Below are 20,642 nucleotides of genomic sequence, written 5' to 3'. Positions count from 1 at the left end.
AATTTAAAAAGAAGTTCGTATCAAATGTAAAAACAAAACAATTACTAAAATATCAAACAATCAAAATAATAATAATTTGATAATTTGTACAATTATTTATCAGTCAGTCAGGTTCCACTGGTTATCCTCACATTATCTCCTATATTTAGTTAAATTCCTTACTGGGAACTGTATATCATGTATTGTACAGCATACTTGAAATAAAGTCAGAGGCGACTTGTTGATGTTTCTCGCAGTCTGAATACAAGGAGTGTGTCTGTCTGACAGCTTTCTGTTGATATGTGTGTATATAACACACACCAGCTTTCCTCTGCTTCTCCCTGCATCACGGTGATAAATATAAGGGCTCTCGGTTCACAGTTAAGGCAATTATCTTAATTAGGAAAATCCTGTAGCTTGAAAGAAGCGGTAGACGAGCCCGCGACGGCTTGTCTCACCACTTAGAGTAACATCAATTAAAGCAAATTAAGGGCCGTAGGAAGACGTATGAGGGAGGATCTGTGGTGGAAGGAAAACAGAAAGCAAAGCTAATACAGCCAGCGGGTTGACCCCAGAGAGGAGACAGTGTTCAGGGAGACACATTTATAGACGCACTGTTGCATGCATGCACACACACAGATATATAGGTATGGTGGACACAGCTGATATTAAGCTTTCATAAATGTGGAAGTTTAAAAACGTAGCTTAAATAAGGTCCAAGCGGACCATGAAATCCATTATTAGAATGATCAAAGAACTAATCAGTAAACTAATCAGAAGTTTCCCTCAGACTTTTCTCTCTATCACACACACACACACCCCCTTGTGTCACTATCTTTATAGGGACCCATCATTGAAATAATGCATTCCCTAGTTCCTAACCCCTAACCTTAACCCAATTCTAACTCTACCGCTAAAATCAAGTCTTAAAGAGGTCATATTATGCTTGTTTGGCTTTTCCCCTCTCCCTTATTGAGTTTATATATCTTTTTTGTGCATGTAACAGGTTTGCAAAGTGAAAAAGCCCAAAGTCCAGCCCAAAGGGAGTTCCCATCTCCCACTGAAAACAGCTCTTTTGTAGTCCAGCCGCTTCCCTTTCATCCCTGTGACGACACAGCAAAGTGCGCGTCATAACGCTCGCCAAGCGGCTAGTCTGACACGCTCTCACACCGGTGGAAAACAGCGAGCTGCAGCACACAGCTCTCCTCTCCCTTCCAAACACTAGCTACCCTCCAGGCAGGCAGTGGACATAAAGTTGTTCCTGTGATGTAGAGACAGAGCTCAGTTAAAACTTTATGGATACAGATTAATAACTCACCGCTCTGAAACTCTCGCTCCAGTCCATGTTGCCAAGCTGGTCGGCAACACGTACAGCTGAACCCGAGCTGTTTACCGGCTTCTCACAACCCGCCCTACTCTGCTTCTGATTGGCTAGTAGCCCTTAACTAGCAACTGTGCATGTGCAACTCCCAACAAAGATCATGTAGAGACAAGATGTATCACTCCACAGCTATAACGAAGCCTTCAACACAGGATGAAACGAGGAGCTGCAGCAATGTGCAGTATGACAAAAATATGGGGTTTTTTGAAAATTAAACCATGTAAACCTGTTCTGGTACAACCCCTAAATAAGATTTTGAACCTGAAAATGAGCATAATATGACTACTTTAAACCTCAAACTTTTAACTTATGTGGTCCGGCATTTTGGTCCTCACAAAGTGTGTTTGTGTGTGTGTCCTCTGCAGCATGTTCGCCTGGTTTCTACGGCCATCGTTGCAGCCAGTCGTGTCCTCAGTGTATCCACAGTGATGGGGCGTGTCACCACATCACCGGCCATTGTGAATGTCTCTCTGGCTTCTTCGGCTCCCTCTGTAATCAAGGTCAGTCTACGTTTTCTTCAGTTCCAGCTGCTTTCCCTTTGTTTGTGTGCCTCCTTTAAAACTGTTGGTTTTATTTTTATCGTTGCAGTAGGAAACAAAGTGTTGCACTGTTCACCAATGCAAAAGCCTTTAAGATTTAGTCTGGAAGTTTCTTAAATATTGTAAATGAAAATGTGCACTGATCCAAGAGAATAGAAATGAAACTGAAAGTGTTTTGTGGTTGTTTAAAATACAGCTGCATAAAAATACCTTCCACATCACAGATGTTTAATGTGTTGGGTCGAGCTCCAAAGACACTAAATCCTGCTGAGTAGCAGTAAACTGATATTTATGTGTAAATCTAGTGTCTTCAACTTTACACTGCTGTGATCACAACAAACCAAACAAAGCCTCCTTTTAGACAGCAAAGTTTTCAGTGATTTCAGGGCTTATAAATCCACAGGACGTAAAGCGGAGTGAAGTCTGTAAGCTAGCTCAGGCAGACTTTCACACAACATACTCCTCGCTGCAGCTTACAGCACAGCCAACATACCCTTTGCAACAGGGCTGTGTTTTTAAACTGTCAATGCTGTGCGCGCATCGCACTGTGAGACGTCCGCCGACTGCCAATTTAGAGATGTGGCAACTAAAGACGGCCTGCATCAAAAATCTGACAGGCTCTCTCTTCCCCTTGTATCCTTACACACATGACTCCTATACAGACATGCACAGTACACCTGCACCTGTGTGTAGTGTGTTTAATTTTATTCAGGTAACTCCTGTGTGTTGCTTAAGCATTTCTGTATTTCCATCCCTTTATGATGTTGTTTGTTTCTCTCCTTGTCATGTCTCATATGCGTCTTCTTGTTAATCACTTGTCTTGCACTGTAAATAAACACAAAACAAATTTACAAACCAAACAATGTAAATACGACAAGAAATTGCTTAGTTTGACTGACGTGATGTTGTAAGAACCAGTTTTAAGTTTTAAATAACCGTGTCCGAGCTGCGGCTAAAGCTTGACAGCAATGCAGGTGGATGACGCAGGTGTTCTTCTATTTTTTGTTTCCCCAGACGTACATGGCACAATCTAACATGCCTCAAAAGTGATACTGGACAGAGAGACATATTTTTAGACCCATCTCACACAGTGTGACAATGAGCCTGCAAGATTACTGTTTGAGCATCCAGACAGAGACCAATATCACTTTATTTTATAGTTGATCAATTGAAAGTTGGCGCAGGATTGATCTTATTCACATCTCATTTAATACACCGTCTCACACTTTTCCCAGCCACTCAAAGTTAGATTATCTAGAAACAGTTCGAAACACACCTCATATACAGTTTAACCTCTGCTGTCAGCCTCTCTTGATATCTTCATTTACACAACCTTTTTTTGGTAAAACCGTGGCGTCTAACTTAAAGAAAGTGAAGCCACGCATTCAAAGTAAAGCCTTTGAAAGTCTACATTTCATTAGAAAATGTAGGTAATGAAAAAGAAAAAAAATTAAGCTTATCCTGCATCCCTTTTTTACAACTTCTCCCACCTCTTCATTTTATCTGAATAATCTTTTTGTCGGTTCCTCCTGTACATCATTATTTCAGTATGGTTTAGCTCCTCTGCAGGTTAAACAGGTGTTAATTCTCCTATGAAGGCAGCTGGCCCACGGTTCGTTGCCAAGTCGAATTTTAAATAGAGACAGTGGAGGAGTGTGCTGTGAAATATTCATCATCATTAAACATGAAGACGGCCTTAGTTATGCCCTGTCCTACATTAGCCATTCTGCTGGCCGCTGCATCTTTGAGCAGGCCCATAGATAAGTGAGCAAGCCTTGATAAATCAGATGTCCAGCAAGGGGGCTTTTAACCGCCTGAAGAGCCAGTCCCTCTCCATCCCTGTTCTCTCAATGTTTGATACCCTTTTGTACAAGCTAATGATGTTATTGACTGGTAAACCCTCAAAGGGTCTGTTGCATCTCAGAAGAAAAGACGCATCGTGTGTGTGTGTGTGTGTGTGTAAGAGTTAACTATTAACTGAGACAAAAAAGGATTTCACTGCTTTAATGAAGAAATCAATGTTCTTTTTCAAGTGGAAACTGTCCAAGAAATGTCCTCTTAGCTACTTACCTACAGTAGAAACCTAAACAGAACAAAAACAAATCCCCTGATTTAAAAGCTGTCGTGGAAAATGATGATATTCCTGGTTAGTTGCGCAAATAACTGAGTTACAAAAAAAGGTTGACTTTTAAGAATTTATTAAGAAAAAAATTGAATAAACAGAAGTACTACAACACAAATCAGCTGATCCAGAGGTTCTGTCTCTGGGACAGTCACTAACGTCTGGCCCCAAGCTAAGGGATGCATTATCATTTACACAGTCTGGGTTTCTATGTTTTGGGGAACAGAGTTCCTCTCTCAGCCTTGAATGCACATTCAAGCCGAGGAGAGGAACAACAAGAAAGAAAAACACCAAAACAATCTCACAACTCTGACCTAAACCCTTGTAAATGTGGACAGACAAACATAAGGAGTAAAAAGAAGGAAACATTAAAGATAAAAAACACAATACATATATATCCATAAGACATAACAATAATAGTAATAATAGTAAAAGAACATGCATAAAAGATTAAGTGTAAGAGGACACAATTTTCTGCCGTAACAAGCTCACATGTGTACACTATCACAGGCAAACTCCTCACCTTTCGGCAAAAGGTGACAACATAGAATACGTTTTTATGTTTCCTTTTACATAAATAAAAACATTTTCATCATAAATTGATGTTGGAAAGGCAGAAGAGAAAAATGTCTCCAGAATGTAGGTAATTAAGTGTTTAATGCTCAAAACTTCCTGGAGGAGGACCTCCAGACCCCCCAACTCATATATTTCAGCTTTGCCGATTTCTATTAAATACTGTTAAATTATCATCACATCTCGTTCTTGTGACGTCGCCACAACTCGGGAGCTAAGTATATCGTCACACCCCTAATCTGAGCCCTTATGTCCCCGCTAATTTTCAACACAAAGTGCATGTCGGTATCTTTCTGTTGTTGTAGTAGACAAATGCTATGCTGTTATCTATGCATCATGTAAGCTTTAAAAAAAAAAGACCCCTCTTGTGTTTTCTCTGTACGTTTCTCTACTTGCGTATCCTTCTCACCTTTTCTGCTTCAGACAAGCAAAACAAATCAGAGCTCTTTAACTGATTTTTTTTTTCACGTTGCAGACTCATTAGGTGGCTGCAGCTGGAAATGAATTAAACACAAAATGAAATTCACCTTCAAAAACATTAAGATCATAACAAAACACGTAATCACTGCACATCAGGAACGCCTTTGTATCAGAATACATCAATTGCTAAATGCTAACGTGCAAAATAATGAAAATAATAATAATCTTTATTTATAGAGAACTTTTCAAAATCGATGTTACAAAGTGCTTCACAGGGCAGAAAAATAAAACAGTCTTAAAACCATCAGGTTTTAAATGAAAACAGATCAACAGTTCAATTTGGTGGGTTAGCATGTTTACTGTACTAGTGTTAGCATACTGAAGTGCTATTTCAGCATCAAGCCGAAGGTGACGCTGATGATTTTACAGGTATCGTGTCTTGAATTGTTAATGTTTTTAACTATTTTTTACCTGTTTGTGGTTTTATCTGAAAAGTTCTGGAAAATCATTAGGATTGATCCTGTCGGGAACATGAATGTCTGCAACACATTTCCAATAGTTGTTGAGATATTTCACTCTGGATCGAAGTGTTGGACTGAATGACATCACCAGAGAGCCACACTGCTGAAACATTAATTAATAAGAGTTCATAAGTGAAGATCATTAGGGAGCTTCTAAGCAGTCCCTCTCCTGCTAATTATTTTTGCTAAACTCTTCTGGTTTTATTCATGTGTCCTGTACGCACGGTGTATTACTTTGATCCAAACTTTACAGACACTAGTCAGACACTGGTAACTGTTACGTAAGTGGAGGGACTTCATTAATGCATTCATAATGATCCTTAATGCACTCATATTCAAAGAAAAGAATCCCCTTCTGGGTTTTATTCTTTTAGTGAAACAATACGCACGGCTGGCTAATGGCTACTATATTTTATGTAACAGATGGAAAAATAAAATGCAAATCAAGGGAGAAGAGTAATATAAAAATAATCAATATCTACCTAGCTCATGTATATATAATGTATTTAACAACACCTGCCGAAACATTTACATTACATTCATAAAACTGTAATACGGCTTTAGTGTTTTATGAGGATGACCATATATGTGCACACACTGCATACTGCATTGTCATTACGTATGCATTGCAAACACTCATTAAACCATTTAAAGTTTGTTATCATGCAGTGAAGGTCAAGTTAAATGCCATCTCATAATGTTTCTAGCCTTAAAACTTTGAGCTATTTCAAATGTCATATGATGGTTTCTCAGCCTCTTTGCGTCCTGCCTCTGTATGTGAAGAACACTTTTAACTTAATAAACAAATTTCAGCTAAAACCGAACACAACGTTGATTTATAACAAGCAGCAGTAGCAGTATGTCCTCTCATGTGAATTGGAAATGATAATAAAAAAACCTCAGAGCACATTAATATATTATCAGGCTCGTCAGACACTACAGTGTCTGTGTCTCAATGTTTTATCAGTGTAACTACATTTAGTAAAATCTGTATTTAAAAAAAACAGTACAAATATTACATCCGGAAGCAACAGGTTGTACATTTCCCTAAAATGATTAACTGGAAAATAAACGAACTTTGTAGAAAGCTTCCTCCAGCTCTGGATGAGCACAGTTTTTCCTACTTTTTTCTGTCTCCCTCGTTCTGTTTTCTCGGGCTGAGCAGAGACGCTTATCACATTACAAACACTCAGCAGTGATGATTCATTTCAGACTAATTTCAAGCAGGTGTGTTTCAAACCAGAAGCAATCACATTGCATATTGAAAAACTAACTTCTCATCAAATTAAAGAAAAGCATAATACTAATAAAAGTGATTAACACGAGTTTTGTACTGAATGTTACATTGAAAGAGAAGGTCAGTAATTCTTCCTGTTGACCGTGAGTCCGGCACTTCTGGAAAGAGATTTTAATTTTCCTTGATTCATCCTTTACTTATTTAATCCCAAAGAAAACTCTGGCACACTGTCTGACTTGCAAAAAATCTAACATTTTGCCTGATGAAGGTCTAGCACCGAAATGTTTTGTCAATACATATATTTTTTGCAAGTTATAGTATGCAGGAGTTTTCTTTGTAACTTTTGTCCCATCTGTCCCCCTCCGACGTCCCTGTCTCTCGCTATAGAGGTGCGAAATAGTTAACTGTACTTATTTTATCTCACCTGCACGTGCCTGTTTTATTCTTCTTAAGGTGCCGTAGAATACAAATTTTCAATCTCACAGTCGAATCTTCACAGAGGCGTCATGAAACAAGGATCATACCATTTTGGCTAAAGGGGGGAGCTCAACATCTGATTTTACATAGAACTACCGGTTTACTCCCAATACGTATACAGCCTATTATGATATAAATATCAACATATAATGCTGTAAATAAACATGTGAAAAGAAAGAGACTTTTAATAAATCTTTTAAAATTTGTAACCCTTCCCCTTAAAGAGGTGGTATTATGCTTTTTGGCTTTTTCCCTTTTCCTTTATTGAGTTTATACCTTTTTTGTGCATGTAATAGGTTTGCAAAGTGAAAAAGTGCAAAGTCCAGCCCAACGAAAGTTCCCATCTCCCACAGAAAACTCTTCTATGAACTGACTGAAAACAGCTTCTTTGTAGTCCAGTACAGCTCTCCTCTCCCTTCCAAACACGAGCTACCCTCCAGGCAGTCAGTGAACATAAAGTTTGGAAGTTGACACTAAGTTGGTAAGGGGAACATGTACAGCTGAACCGAAGCCGTGTTTACCAGCTTCTCGCTAAGCCGCCCTTCTCTGCTTCTGATTGGCTTGTAGTCCTTGACTGGGAACTGTGCATGTGCAACTCCCAGCAAAGATCATTTAGAGACAAGATGTATCACTCCATAGCTAAAACGAAGCCTTCAACACAGGGTGAAAAGAGGAGCTGCAGCAACGTGCAGTATATCAAAAAATATGCCACTATCAGAGAGAAAAGTGGAGCTACCGTGTGTAACAATATTGTCTGGTTATCCTTTTCTACTGTCCTCCGACTGCTCTGCTTCCACTTATCGTGATTTACGGAGTTTGTATGTTATCATTTACTTTTGCCACTATTTACTGCTAACAGCTGTTGCAGCTAGCTACTCAGTTAGCCGTTCAGCTAGCTGTCCTATTGATGATTCTGCCTGGACTGGAAACTTGGTGCTCGGGGGTGTGTTGGTGTTTACACCTCTAACGTTACTACAGAAGGTTTGGACCGCTGGTTCAGAGCCAGCTGATAACAGGAGCTACTGTTTGCAACAGCTAGTGGCTATTGTAGCATTAAGTAAAGCTATCTGTCCATCAGGAAACTTCAGCAGAGTCACATCTCAGAGGGAAACCTTCATAACCATAAAAGCTCTTTCTGTGCGACACACTGAACAACCTCCAGCTCTGTGGAATGACCATCTCTGGGTTGTGCACTGGTCAGTGTACATTTTGGGGGTGTAAACATCAGTGATCCCAGAAAAACATTATAAAAATTAAAGCGTTGGGCGGGCCCTCGCTCATGTAGGGCGTCGAAGTCTGAGGCGACCTGCTTTTCCAATTGTGGAGCTTTGCTGATGCAGCTGTCAATTTGCCACACGCTTCGGACGCTGCACAAAGGTGTTAATCATCACTTCCTGTGTCCCTTCGTGGCGCTACATAGCACTTGGTGCTATGACTATAACTGAATATTGGCATGTAGATGTGTTCAGGCCGGGACTCTTATGAAACATGTCAAGTTTGAGCATGTACAGTCAACAACTTCCTGTTTCATGGCAAATCAGCGATTTTGGATGCCACGCCACGGGCACGCTGTTCCACAAAAACTCACCGTTTGTACAACTTTTATGGCTTTAGAGTAGACAGGGAAAGTCCGAAGTCGGTCAGACTAATGGACCAACCAACTGCCTGTTGGGTTTACGGCATCGCTCCATTAGAGGCTTTTTGTACATCTGAACATGATACATGTACCACAGAAACTCGTACATGTAGGTAAAACGTGCTGGTTTTTTTAACCTTATTTTATTCAGAGGAAGCTGCTCTTTTGCAGGAAGGCCCTGATCACATTCACACTGTTACACATTCACACCTGGAAGCTGCCCAGTACGACCGCAGGTCTGCTGGCCACAAAGCAGCTTCACTGTTGGGGTTATGCTGCGTTTACTTTCCAGATTTTATCCTGACAAGCTCGCTTCTCTAACCTTTTGGCCACTACTACCCCTGGTCACTTCCTGTTGCCAGCAGGTGGCTCTATGACTATGGGTAAATGTTGGCTTGTACATGTGTTCAGGGCGGGACTCTCGTCAAACACATTTATAATGTACAGTCAAGTTACAACAATTTCCTGTCATGGCGAAGAGTTTAACTTTGACGCCACGCCGTTGACTGCAAACTCACAAGTTTTACAACATGGCATCATCAATGTGTTATGGGTTTTCTGGGACAGTTTTGAAGTTGATTTTCTCCAACATGCTAGGAGTAGTACATTAAAGCGTAAATCGTGTCATTTACCGATGCCAGCAGGTGGCGCTATGACTTTGAGTGAATATTGGTATGTGGATGTGTTCAGGGCGGGACTCATATTATACATACTTCAACTTCCTGTTTCATGGCGAGGAGGCCAACGAAAACTCACGTATGTACAACTAAGTGTGTAAATCGCCAAAAATTACCATTAAATCCAAAATGGCCAAAATGGCTCCAAGAGGCTTTTTTGTATGTCTGGACATGATCCATACCACAGAAATTTCGTACACGTAGGTCAAACTTTGTCGGGGCGAGCCATTTTGCCACGTCCATGCGCAAAACCCATGCAATAAGACATTTTTTGCCCCGCCTGAATAATGTGAAAAGTTTGGTGAGTTTTCGAGTATGTTTAGGCCCCCAAAACTGAGGTTACTTTGCAGAAGAAGAAAAAAAAATCCCTTCAGTTTCACTGAATTTCTCGCACAGTTTGTGCTCGAGCCCTTTATTTTATTTTAGTGTTCATAGAATACTTTATAAAGATTGCTTGAGTCAAATTAGTGCAGCTCTACTGATGCTAATTGATGGGGTGTTAAGCAACAGTAGAAATATGGTGTATTTATACATGATTGCACATTTTCTGGAGCCTAAAGTTTTTAATCAAAGTTTTGATTGGCCTTTTCTTTTAAAAAGAAATATAAATCAACAAAAAATATGTGTAAATTAATTAACGCGTGCTATATTGTATATGTACAATTGATGAGCATTGAACATTTCTTCACTCTGTAATGGGAATTTCATGAGAACCATCTTTAAAACACTGCCATGTAACTAATCTGACTAGGGGCCTCCAGCCTCTTGGGTATGGGGTCAATGGAAGGTAAATGTGTGTGATGCTTAAGTGGTTCACCACATGTACCTTGGACATGGGAGTCTTTCTATAGATCCAGATTGAGTGTCCTCTAGGGAACACTGAAAGACACCATGTTCCTTTGATGAGATAGTACTCCGACCCTGAGACTAAGATAAAAGCTGCCTGTGCTGAGACACTGCAGCTCACTCGGATGATACTCTGATGCGTGTGTGTCCCTGTGAGTTCCTTCTGCAGAAGACTTTAAGAAAATTAAAATTCACAAAAAGACAAGTGTTTGCCTGAGCTGTTTATTTAAACACGCTTTCTCCCACCGCAACTCATATAATGAGCCTTGTGGCTTGAAACTCAACCCATTGACACATCAGGAAATAATAATTTTCTGCCTTTAGTGTAATAACTGCCTTCAAATAAAGGTTGCAAAGCTTTCTGAGCTGTACCCATGTACAGTATTTTAAATCATGACAGACCAGGGTTTATATCTAGTAAGTTTTGTCTGTTTGTTTACATTTATGCAAAAGTTGGCAATCGATACTTTAAATCATCCATTCTGTCACTCTGTCATCAACATAAGCCATAACTTTGACATCTAGAAGCCTGACTTCAGCAGCATGGATCCAGGGATATCATCTTTCACTTTGGTCGAGACTAAAATATGTACTTGGTGGATTTCAATGAAATTTTGTACAGAAATTCATGGTCCCCAGATGTTGAGTCTTCTTATTGACTCTGGTGATCCCCAGAGTCACCGGCAGGTCTTACGTGAAAAGACTCAACAACGATTGGACGGATTGCTAAAATTTTCATGGATCAATTGATTCATGGTCCATGGATCAACTTCCCATTGCGTCATCATCAGATCAACATTTTAATTTGTCCGAGACTTTTGTTTGTCAGCTGTGCTCTGTTTGGCGCTAATTAGCAAGTGTTAGCATGCTAACAGCAAAATTGCTAATATTATGCTAAAAATGTTTAGCATGCTGACGTTTTGTACCACGCTGGCGTTAGCATTTAGCTCCAAGCACCACTGTGTCTAAGTACAGCCCCACTGAGTTGCTAGCATGGCTGCAGACTCTTATATTGTTCAACTGCATCACCAGTTCTTCATTCTTCATCCTCATTCCAAGCTCAAACTATACCTTTACACCTGTGTGCGAACAACATGTGTTCAACAATTCCTCTAAATCATGAGATTTGTGTTAAATTTTAACAAATCAACAAAATTCACTGTTCATCAGCAGAGACTTAAGTCTAATTTATTATTTATTTATTTAGAAATAATAGAAAATGCATTGTGTAATTTTAGTTTTGTGCTGACAGAATTTTATCGTACTTAGAAAATGTTTTTTAAATGATCACACAGAGTTGTATTTTATATTTTTGTAATGACATAGCTGAACATGTTTGTGTGTGTGCATGCGTCCCGGCAGTGTGTCCCAGTGGAAAGTTTGGTAAAGCCTGTGCTGAGGCCTGTGTGTGCACCAACAACGGCACCTGTAATCCCATCGACGGCTCCTGTCAGTGCTACCCAGGATGGATCGGCGAGGACTGCTCCAAACGTAGGACGTAACGAATAATCTCTCCTCTCTTTCACACTTTCACTTCTCACCTCAGCACGCATCCACCATAACGTTTTTTTATTGACTCTTAGCGCTTGAGCTGACCATGAACCCGTCAGAGACAACTGGAAAAAACAAACAAACCTGAAGGCAATTACTCTGTTGGCTCTGACGTTAATTATGCATCTAACATTGAACAGAGCTACCACAATCACTCAATCACTTGTGAAGCTAATGAAGGCACACACCGCCCTGATCCCTCACGTCCCTAACCCTCAGGCCGGTGACGTTTGTTGGTGACGTTTGAGAAGAGATGTGTGTTTGTGTGGGCATGTGCAGTTGTTCATCTTTCTCTCTCTCTCTAACTCTGTGTGTGTGTTATTGGCAGCATGTCCTCAGGGCTCGTGGGGCCCAGACTGCATCCACACATGTAACTGTCACAACGGAGCCCAGTGCAGCGCCACAGACGGAGAGTGTAACTGCAGCCCTGGATGGACGGGACTCTACTGTACTCAGCGTAAGCCTCTCACACACACACAGATCTAATAAGGGAAACAGTGATACACTCTCTGGCTGCTGTGGGAGCACATTACACATCACTCACTTCATGAAGAGGCCCCCTGTTTTCAATATCTCATACCTACACCTCCATCTGGTGGCAGATAAAATAAACTACATGCCTGAAGACATTCATTCCTTTATGCTTTCCATACCTCTCTACACCCTCCTTTCCTTCATGGCCAAAAAACTGAGTTTGTTGCCACAAGTCGAATACTGTTAGACAATAATTAAGTAGCATCTCAATTTCAGGAAATAAAACCATACCTCACCAAGTCTTATTTTTGTATCATCCATTAATGGCCAGGTGGCATGAGGCAGCTAGAGGTTCTTTAGGTTGCTGTCACACCTGTAGATGAGTTCGAATTACACACAGACTTTTTACGAACAAACCAAGAGCTGTAAACAGGGTGTGAACATCACGTTACTTGATTTGTTGGACTAGTGCTGTTGCTGCGTCACCAGATCCATTCCAGAGCAGTGTGTGCATCTGCTGAAGCAGCACAGCAACGTGAAACTTACAGAAAGAAACTCCGGCAGCTGCTGTCACTGACGCTTGGACTCGACGGGAGAAAGTGGCGTTAACGTAACGTTTTGTAACTATTGGAAACTGCTCTTATAAACAGGCTACATGTGCAGAAAAACAGCTGTTCAAAAGTCAGGATTTACTTCAGCCGCTGGTGTTTAGAAACGTTAGCTCTAGGCTATATGCTTTGTAAAAACCACTCTCCTTGCTGCTGTTATGAATATGATATCAGTTAAAAAGTCGGGAGCGACCGCTTTGTTTGTGGGTGAAGGGGTGGGTAGGGAAAGCAGTGTTTCCCATAATTAGCCTGTAATTTGGATAATTATCAACGCTGACCACCGTCATTCTGTAGGAAACACTGGAAAGTAATATAGTAACGTAACGAGTAACGTAACTAGTTTCTTTTATCACCCAGTAATAAGTAAATTAATAATATTACTTTTTTAAGGAGTAATAAGTAACTAGTAATATATTAAAAATTTCTGAGTAACTTGCCCAAGACTGCTGTCTTCATGTACTCTGAGTAATTGCCTAAATCTGCATGAAATGCAAACTGGGTTTGGTTCAATCTGCAGAGATGATCCATGTTGGTTCCGCTGTGACAGAACAGATTAGCCAATCCAAGAAAAGCTGCTTCCAAGCACATCTCTAGATTTGTGGATTATCTCTCAGGTACTGAGTTTGTAAGAGTGGAACAGCTGATGTTGAAAAGTGGCACTTGTAAGGACCATACTGTTGTGTTCCTCCTCAGGCTGTCCTACGGGTTTCTACGGCTCTCAGTGTGCTGAGGTGTGTCGCTGTCAGAACGGGGCAGACTGTGACCACATCAGCGGACAGTGCTCCTGCAGGACGGGCTTCATTGGACAGAGCTGTGAGCTCAGTGAGTGTGTCCATGTCTGTAAATCTGCACGTCATTGTTGTTGTTGTTAAATTAAGACTCTAGTACCTACAAAATGTCAGATTTTCAGGATGAAAGGTGCTTGATGCATTTATTTTTGGGCTTTGAGAGGGCTGAGGAACAATCCCATCAACGTCGAGCATTCTGTCATCATATTTTTTATCATGTCTGTTCATGTATTTCAAGCATCATTCTTCATGTTTCACAACAGCAAAAGGAAGCAACAACTGATGCACAGTAAAGATATGGCGATATGATATATATATATATATATGACATGATATGATTCAAGATTTTCCTGTCTGATGATTTTATCCAGTGACTATTTCCCAACTGATTTTCCAGAAAATGTTTGATATGATTTGACATTACGTATACCATGATAGAAGACGTTGGTCCACTGCTAAGTATAAATAAGAGAATTAACCTAATAAAACTAGAATACTGGATATAAAATGAGAATCTACTTTCGCACAGTAGAAATGCGCGCATGCCACGACTGTTTTGGGCACGAGCTTACACACTTTCCTTTAACACAGAGTGCTCTTATGAGGTCATTGAGGTCCGGACCTCCGTAATTATATGGAGGTAGTCAATAAATAAAATCATTCGAATAAAAACCACTGATGAAATGAAGGCGCAGCTGATTACACCGTCGCTCCCATCATTTCAACTTGAAAAACTGTTCCACACTCAGTGTCCACACTTGGGGAAACACATGAGGCCCATGAAAACCTTGTGCGTGCAATAACTGAGCGCACCGCTGTTTGCGGGCAGAGTTTTAGACAATACATTTTGTGAATTTCCGGGTGGGTGAAATAGGGTGAAACGTCTCCCTATTATGAGAGACGATGTGCGCATTTACGCACCGGACACAGCAGCATAACTTCATATTTCAATCTCCCAACATGCCGACAGGATCGGTGTGAATCTAACGTTAATTAATAATTTGTGTTCTTCTCCACATCCAAAAGGTCTCACACACAGTCCAGCTTCATACAGAGAAACCGTCTGGAGTAAAACAGGCGTTCTTCTGATCAACCCTGAGCTCCATTAGTGCGTCTAAATTTTTTATAAGCTAAAAGTTGAATTCTGTTTCCTCTGCAGAGTTTCCTCTGTCGGTCCTGTCAAGTTTATAACTCCAGTTTTTCGTTTTGCTGCACAAATGTGCCACGGCATTTTCTGTGACATTACTGGAAACGTTTAAAATGACTGACAGCAGCCTCTCGATTCATGAACGTAAACCGTTAAAGAAAACATACATACATCAACACAATAAAGAAATCACCTGGAAAGGGCCGGTAGAGGTGGGATAAATCTGAGAAAGTAATTGGTTGGGTTGGGGGCCGGTGGATGTTTTACGCGTACATGATTATTAAGATATTGTCAGAGCCAATCCACACATCACACCAATATAGCTCCTATATTCGTGACAAAATAGTGCAAACAGTTGCTGACGTCAATTATTAGGCTGTAATATCAACCAGAGCATCCCCTGCATTCAGCACTAACCTGCTGTATTTTATGTTGTCATAACAATAGTGTCCATTATGTAGTCTGCACACGTTATTTGCACACAGTGTTCCTCCCTGATCACTGGGAGGTGCTGCTTCACGCGCCCTTGGAATCTACTATACTAAACACTAAAAATAAAAATATAAGTAATATTGTCACAAATTCACATCATACCGCTTCCATTCAGACTGCAGCCGAGATAGCGAATGTATTGCCCCTGTGCCAGTTTGTGCATATTCAATACGTACCTAGGAACCTTTTGCAGGCACTTTCTTCCGTTTATGCCGGTTGTCACTAATTTGTATCATACTTAAATTTATATCTATTCGATGTGCTATAGAAAAATTAATAATCTCCACTTAATTTAGAATCAGCTTGAAAGCAAAAGCACAAAAAATTAATTTATCTTTATAATTGTAAATATAATATATATTTTAAATAATTTCACGCGGCAAGGGGATATAAATGATTATCCACAAAAATGTAAATGTAAAACAAATCCACAGATAAAAAGGCAAGGTCAATTTATTTGTATAAAGCACATTTCAACAACAACAAGGTAATTCAAAGTGCTTTACATAAAACAAAAAAGCAAGGGAATTTATCTATTTTTTTGAAGAATTAAATAGAAAACAAAAACAGGCAGCTCACTTTTCCCATCTCCCACTCTATCCTTTTTTTTTCACACTTATGGACTCTAACCCTTTAACACTTATGCCTTTTTCCATTACCAGGACCAGCTCGACTCGACTCGACTCGCCTCAACTCGCCTCGACTCGTCTCGGCCATCCTCTGTTTTCCGTTGCAGATAGCACCCAGAGATGGTATCCCTCAGTGTAGCTGGTCGTCATAGCAACACCACACACAACTGCCGCGACGTAATGTTCAATGCGATACACACATCAGCGACCCACACACAGCTGTCTCTTGATTTAAGTCCACTTGCGGAGCTCCTCAACTTTGAAAACTTTCAAGCACATTTTTGTTCCACCATCACTTAAAAACTGGCAATATTAGAAATCTACATCGTTGATTTCATCACCTCAAAACTTCTCAGAAGTGGATTTAATAAATCAAAGTATGAAAATTGTAAAATATGAAACTTTCTGCTGCTGGCCTCTGTCTGCGCGCACAATGATGATGCAGTGAATAGTGACGATTCTCTCTGACCAATCAATAGTCTGCTGTGTTTTCACGTCATTTTAGTATCAGCTCGCTTGGAACCTCGACGGAGGTGATACGAAAACAAGTACCTTGTAGCTGGGGTGCAGGTACAACTTTTCCACAATGGAAAACCAAAAAAAACAGAGTAGAGTCGAGGCAAGTCGAGCTGGTACCATGCAGTGGAAAAGGGGCTAAAGGGACTCAAACTCTAAAGGGACTCTAACTCTAAAGTGACTCTAACACTAAGGGGACTCTAACCCTTTAACTCTAAAGTGACTCTAACACTAAGGGGACTCTAACCCTTTAACTCTTAGGGGCTCTAACTCTAAGGGGACTCTAACCCTTTAACTCTAAAGGGACTCTAACCCTTTAACTCTTAGGGGCTCTAACTCTAAGGGGACTCTAACCCTTTAACTCTAAAGTGACTCTAACACTAAGGGGACTCTAACCCTTTAACTCTAAAGTGACTCTAACACTAAGGGGACTCTAACCCTTTAACTCTTAGGGGCTCTAACTCTAAGGGGACTCTAACCCTTTAACTCTAAAGGGACTCTAACCCTTTAACTCTTAGGGGCTCTAACTCTAAGGGGACTCTAACCCTTTAACTCTTAGGGACTCTAACGCTAAAGGGACTCTAACCCTTCTTTAGATAGCCAAAATCCTGACTGGAAGACATCAAAACAGTTACTTAGTGCCAAGAAAGCATTAAGCTGTTGAAAAACAGCTTTTTCAATGATTTTACTTAAAAATGGGAGATTTGATATGGGCCTGTAATTGCTCATTAGTGACGTGTCTAGATTGCTCTTTTTTAAGAGAGGCTTAATGACTGCAATTTTCAGGGCGTGTTGGAAGAAACCTGAGAGGTTGACATGATGACAATTTACAGTAGATCTGAGGCCATGCATTTAGACACATTTTTGAAAAAACCTGTTGGCAGCATGAGGAGGATTTCAGATGTTGTATTATGTCCCCCAGGTTTTTATGGTTGATTGAATTGTCTCATGCTATATGAATTGTTTTTAAGTGGACACAGGGACAACATACAATATATCCTGACATTGAGGCACTGATTGCTTGTCTAATTGTTTGAATTATGTCTGTGAAGAAGGAAGCAAAATTATTGCAGGCCCTGGTGGACAGAAGTTCGGAGGCTACAGACACAGGAGGGTTGGTTAGCCTGTCGACAGCAGCAAACAGGGCGCATGCATTATTAGTGTTTTTGGTGAAGATGAAGAGGGACCGCCTTGGATTTCTCAGTTATAAGTTATAAATGCGAAGTTTCTCTTTATAGATGTCATAATGAACCTGGAGATTTGTTTTCCACCACCTGAGTTCAGTTTTTCGACACTCTCTTTTTTGAGTTCTAACCAGCGTGGCATTTCTCCATGGAGATCTTCTCTTACCAGAGACCACCTTCGCCTTGGCTGGTGCAATGGCATCAATAACATTTGTAATTTTACAACTGAAATTATCTACAAGCTCATTGGCTGAGACCCGTGAGACGGCGGGTGTGGAAGAGAAAGCCTCAATACGTTTTTCACTAGCGTTTTCAGTGATATGCCGTTTTGTGATTACCTCTGTTTGTACATTTGTGTGCACGCAGGGACATAGGGGCTCAGATTAGGGGTGTATAGAGGCACTTAGCTCGCGAGACATCATGATACGTGAGAGTAGGGTTTTTGATAATTTTTGATCATTAAACACTTAATTTACCACATTCTGGTGGAAATGTTTTTTTTTTTAATGTAAAATGAAATACAAAATTCAGGTAGCATGTGACATTTCAAAATATATAAATATAATATTACATAAGTCAATGCAGCTCTCAGGCATTCTGTTTTGCTTTCAAATCTGTTTCTCCTGTAGATCAACTTTTCTCATGTAATATCGTCCCTGCTGTGTCAGCACACATGCAGGCATGATTTAGTCTTCCCTCCTCTTTTGTCATGTTCACAGAGAGAAGAAAACTGCATCAAGAAGGTTTTAAAGTTACTGATTGGTGCTGCACGTTTTTTGGGGGTCATTTTATAATCAGTAGCTTGTTTTTTAAGCTTAATTTCCTTTTTTTGGACAATCCACATTTGTTTCATATATATTCTAATTGCATTGCATGTTTTATTAATGTGCAAATAAACCTTTCTTAAGGTTTTTTCATTGGTTATTTAGCTGCATGTAGTTGTTTAACAGATTATGCTTTCAAAAAGTGTTTTGACACCTATGAGAGGAGGGAGAAAGGATGTCTGGAGGGTGACCTGGATGGGGATTGGGGGGCTGAAGATGGTGGATCCTCACAGGTGGTTGTTAGTGAGGGGCCTGGAGACTCTCCCTCTTGGCTCTGATGTCTCCCAGGGTCAGAGCTGCGGTGACTCTCCTTCAAGGTTTCTGTCGTGTTGTGTTATGTCTTCTTCTTGTTTTGATTCCTCTTGTCTCTTGTCCTTGGCAGAGGGAACAGATGAGTGACGCAGAAAGTAAAACAGGTTGGAGCTGAACAATTTCACTCCTGACTTGTTAAGGCGAAGTCCATCTGCCTTAAAAAGATGTCTGCGGTCCCAGCGAAAGTTAAAATTTTCAATGAAATGCACTGAATGGAGAGTACATGCCGTTGAGAGCCGCGTGTTCAATCTGCTGAATCTCTCAACTCCTCTTTGGATTGGCCATTTGGTAGAGGGCCACTGATAAAAACTTCTTCTTTAAAATAAATGTAAAATAAGTCTATAAATATAGGCATTAACAGGTATTTGTAATTTTCATCATACAACAAATTTGCATTTCTATACAAACTGCTAATCATGCATTTACAAACTGCTTGTCATCCGTAAAAGTCATTGTATTTGTGTGTGTGGGTTTTTTATGACTGTCCTGCCGTGGCTATATATAAATCCTAAAATACATTTGTGAATCCTTCAGTGTGCATTCATTCATACTGAGACTGATACGCCATAGAAAAGAGTCAACCCACAGAGCGACTATACGACTTTGACTGAAGTTAAAACATCACTTTATTTATTATTTGTGTTGTAATTTTACACATGACAACTGTAATATCTGTGTATCCGTCTGTAAGATTTAAAGACATATTAAACTGTACACTGCTCCTGCATCCAGAGTGTCCTGCGGGGACGTTTGGCTACGGCTGCCAGCAGCTGTGTGAGTGTATGAACAACGCCACCTGTGACTACGTGACGGGAACCTGCTACTGCAGCATCGGCTTCAAAGGCATCCGCTGTGACCAGGGTGAGAACTAATGGCTCTGTGAGGAAAATGTAGCTGGATGATGAGTGTTTGATGCTGCTTCTTCCCGTTGGTTTACATGTGGGTTCAAATGAATCATAGACAATAAGATGACAGGGGAACAAGCACATACATCTTGTTGAGATTAAAAGAAGAGTGTGATAGTGTTTCTATAAGATAAAGGTACAAAGAGTTCTCTAATGGCCTGATGGACTAACATGTCTGTTGGTGAGAACTTTTTTGTCTTGTTGAACTTTTTGTTTTTGCATTTTGTTAATAAGCACTAACATGTTGTTAATATTGCGCGCGTGTGCTTTGATATACTTGTGCATTTAAAATCTGATTCTCCTATGACAAATGTCTTCACTTTAGTCAGCACATGTATACAGAAGCAAATAATGCAACACCTCACGGAAACTTTGATTTAAGTTTACATTACAAACACTTGGTCAGTCAGCATCATTTGTCAGCTATAGAACCAATTTGGCAATCAGCACTGCGAAATATGATGTTTTCAGCAGCAGTTTGAGACAGATAACCAAGCTACAAAAAGATTTAAAATCACATGTGTCAGTGCAAGTGCTTTAATTAACAGATATAATTTAAAGCCACTACGTTTAAACATTTACTTTTGCGACTTCTAGTTGTCATATCGAAAGGGCACTGTGGTGTCTAGGGACAAAGAATGAATTCAGCATATATACTGCTGTTTTCAAAATGACTGTTTTTCTACAAACAAAAAGATCAAGACTAGGAGTCTACAGCCATGCAAGCAGCTCTGTGAGGCTGAGGCAAAACGTTACTAACTAAATACTCTAACTTAGGCATGTAAACATGCTCAAAATAACAAC

General features: G+C 40.2%; 1 protein-coding gene across 1 annotated transcript in view; it reads left to right on the top strand.

Moving 5' to 3' along the window:
- The window catches only part of LOC119889986 (multiple epidermal growth factor-like domains protein 11), a 159,830-nt gene that overhangs the window by 125,574 nt on the left and 13,614 nt on the right, over window positions 1-20,642 (top strand). Inside the window, 5 exon segments of the mRNA XM_038700963.1 lie at window positions 1,726-1,860; window positions 11,771-11,899; window positions 12,288-12,416; window positions 13,735-13,863; window positions 19,666-19,794. Coding sequence (XP_038556891.1) covers window positions 1,726-1,860; window positions 11,771-11,899; window positions 12,288-12,416; window positions 13,735-13,863; window positions 19,666-19,794 — 651 coding nt within the window.

The sequence above is a fragment of the Micropterus salmoides genome, unplaced genomic scaffold (genome assembly GCF_014851395.1).
Source record: "Micropterus salmoides isolate LMB-PRFRI ecotype aquatic unplaced genomic scaffold, ASM1485139v1 Ms_hic_scaffold_6, whole genome shotgun sequence".
NCBI lineage: Eukaryota > Metazoa > Chordata > Actinopteri > Centrarchiformes > Centrarchidae > Micropterus > Micropterus salmoides.
Note: the sequence above shows the minus strand (reverse complement) of the source record. Positions and strands in the feature narration are given on the sequence as shown.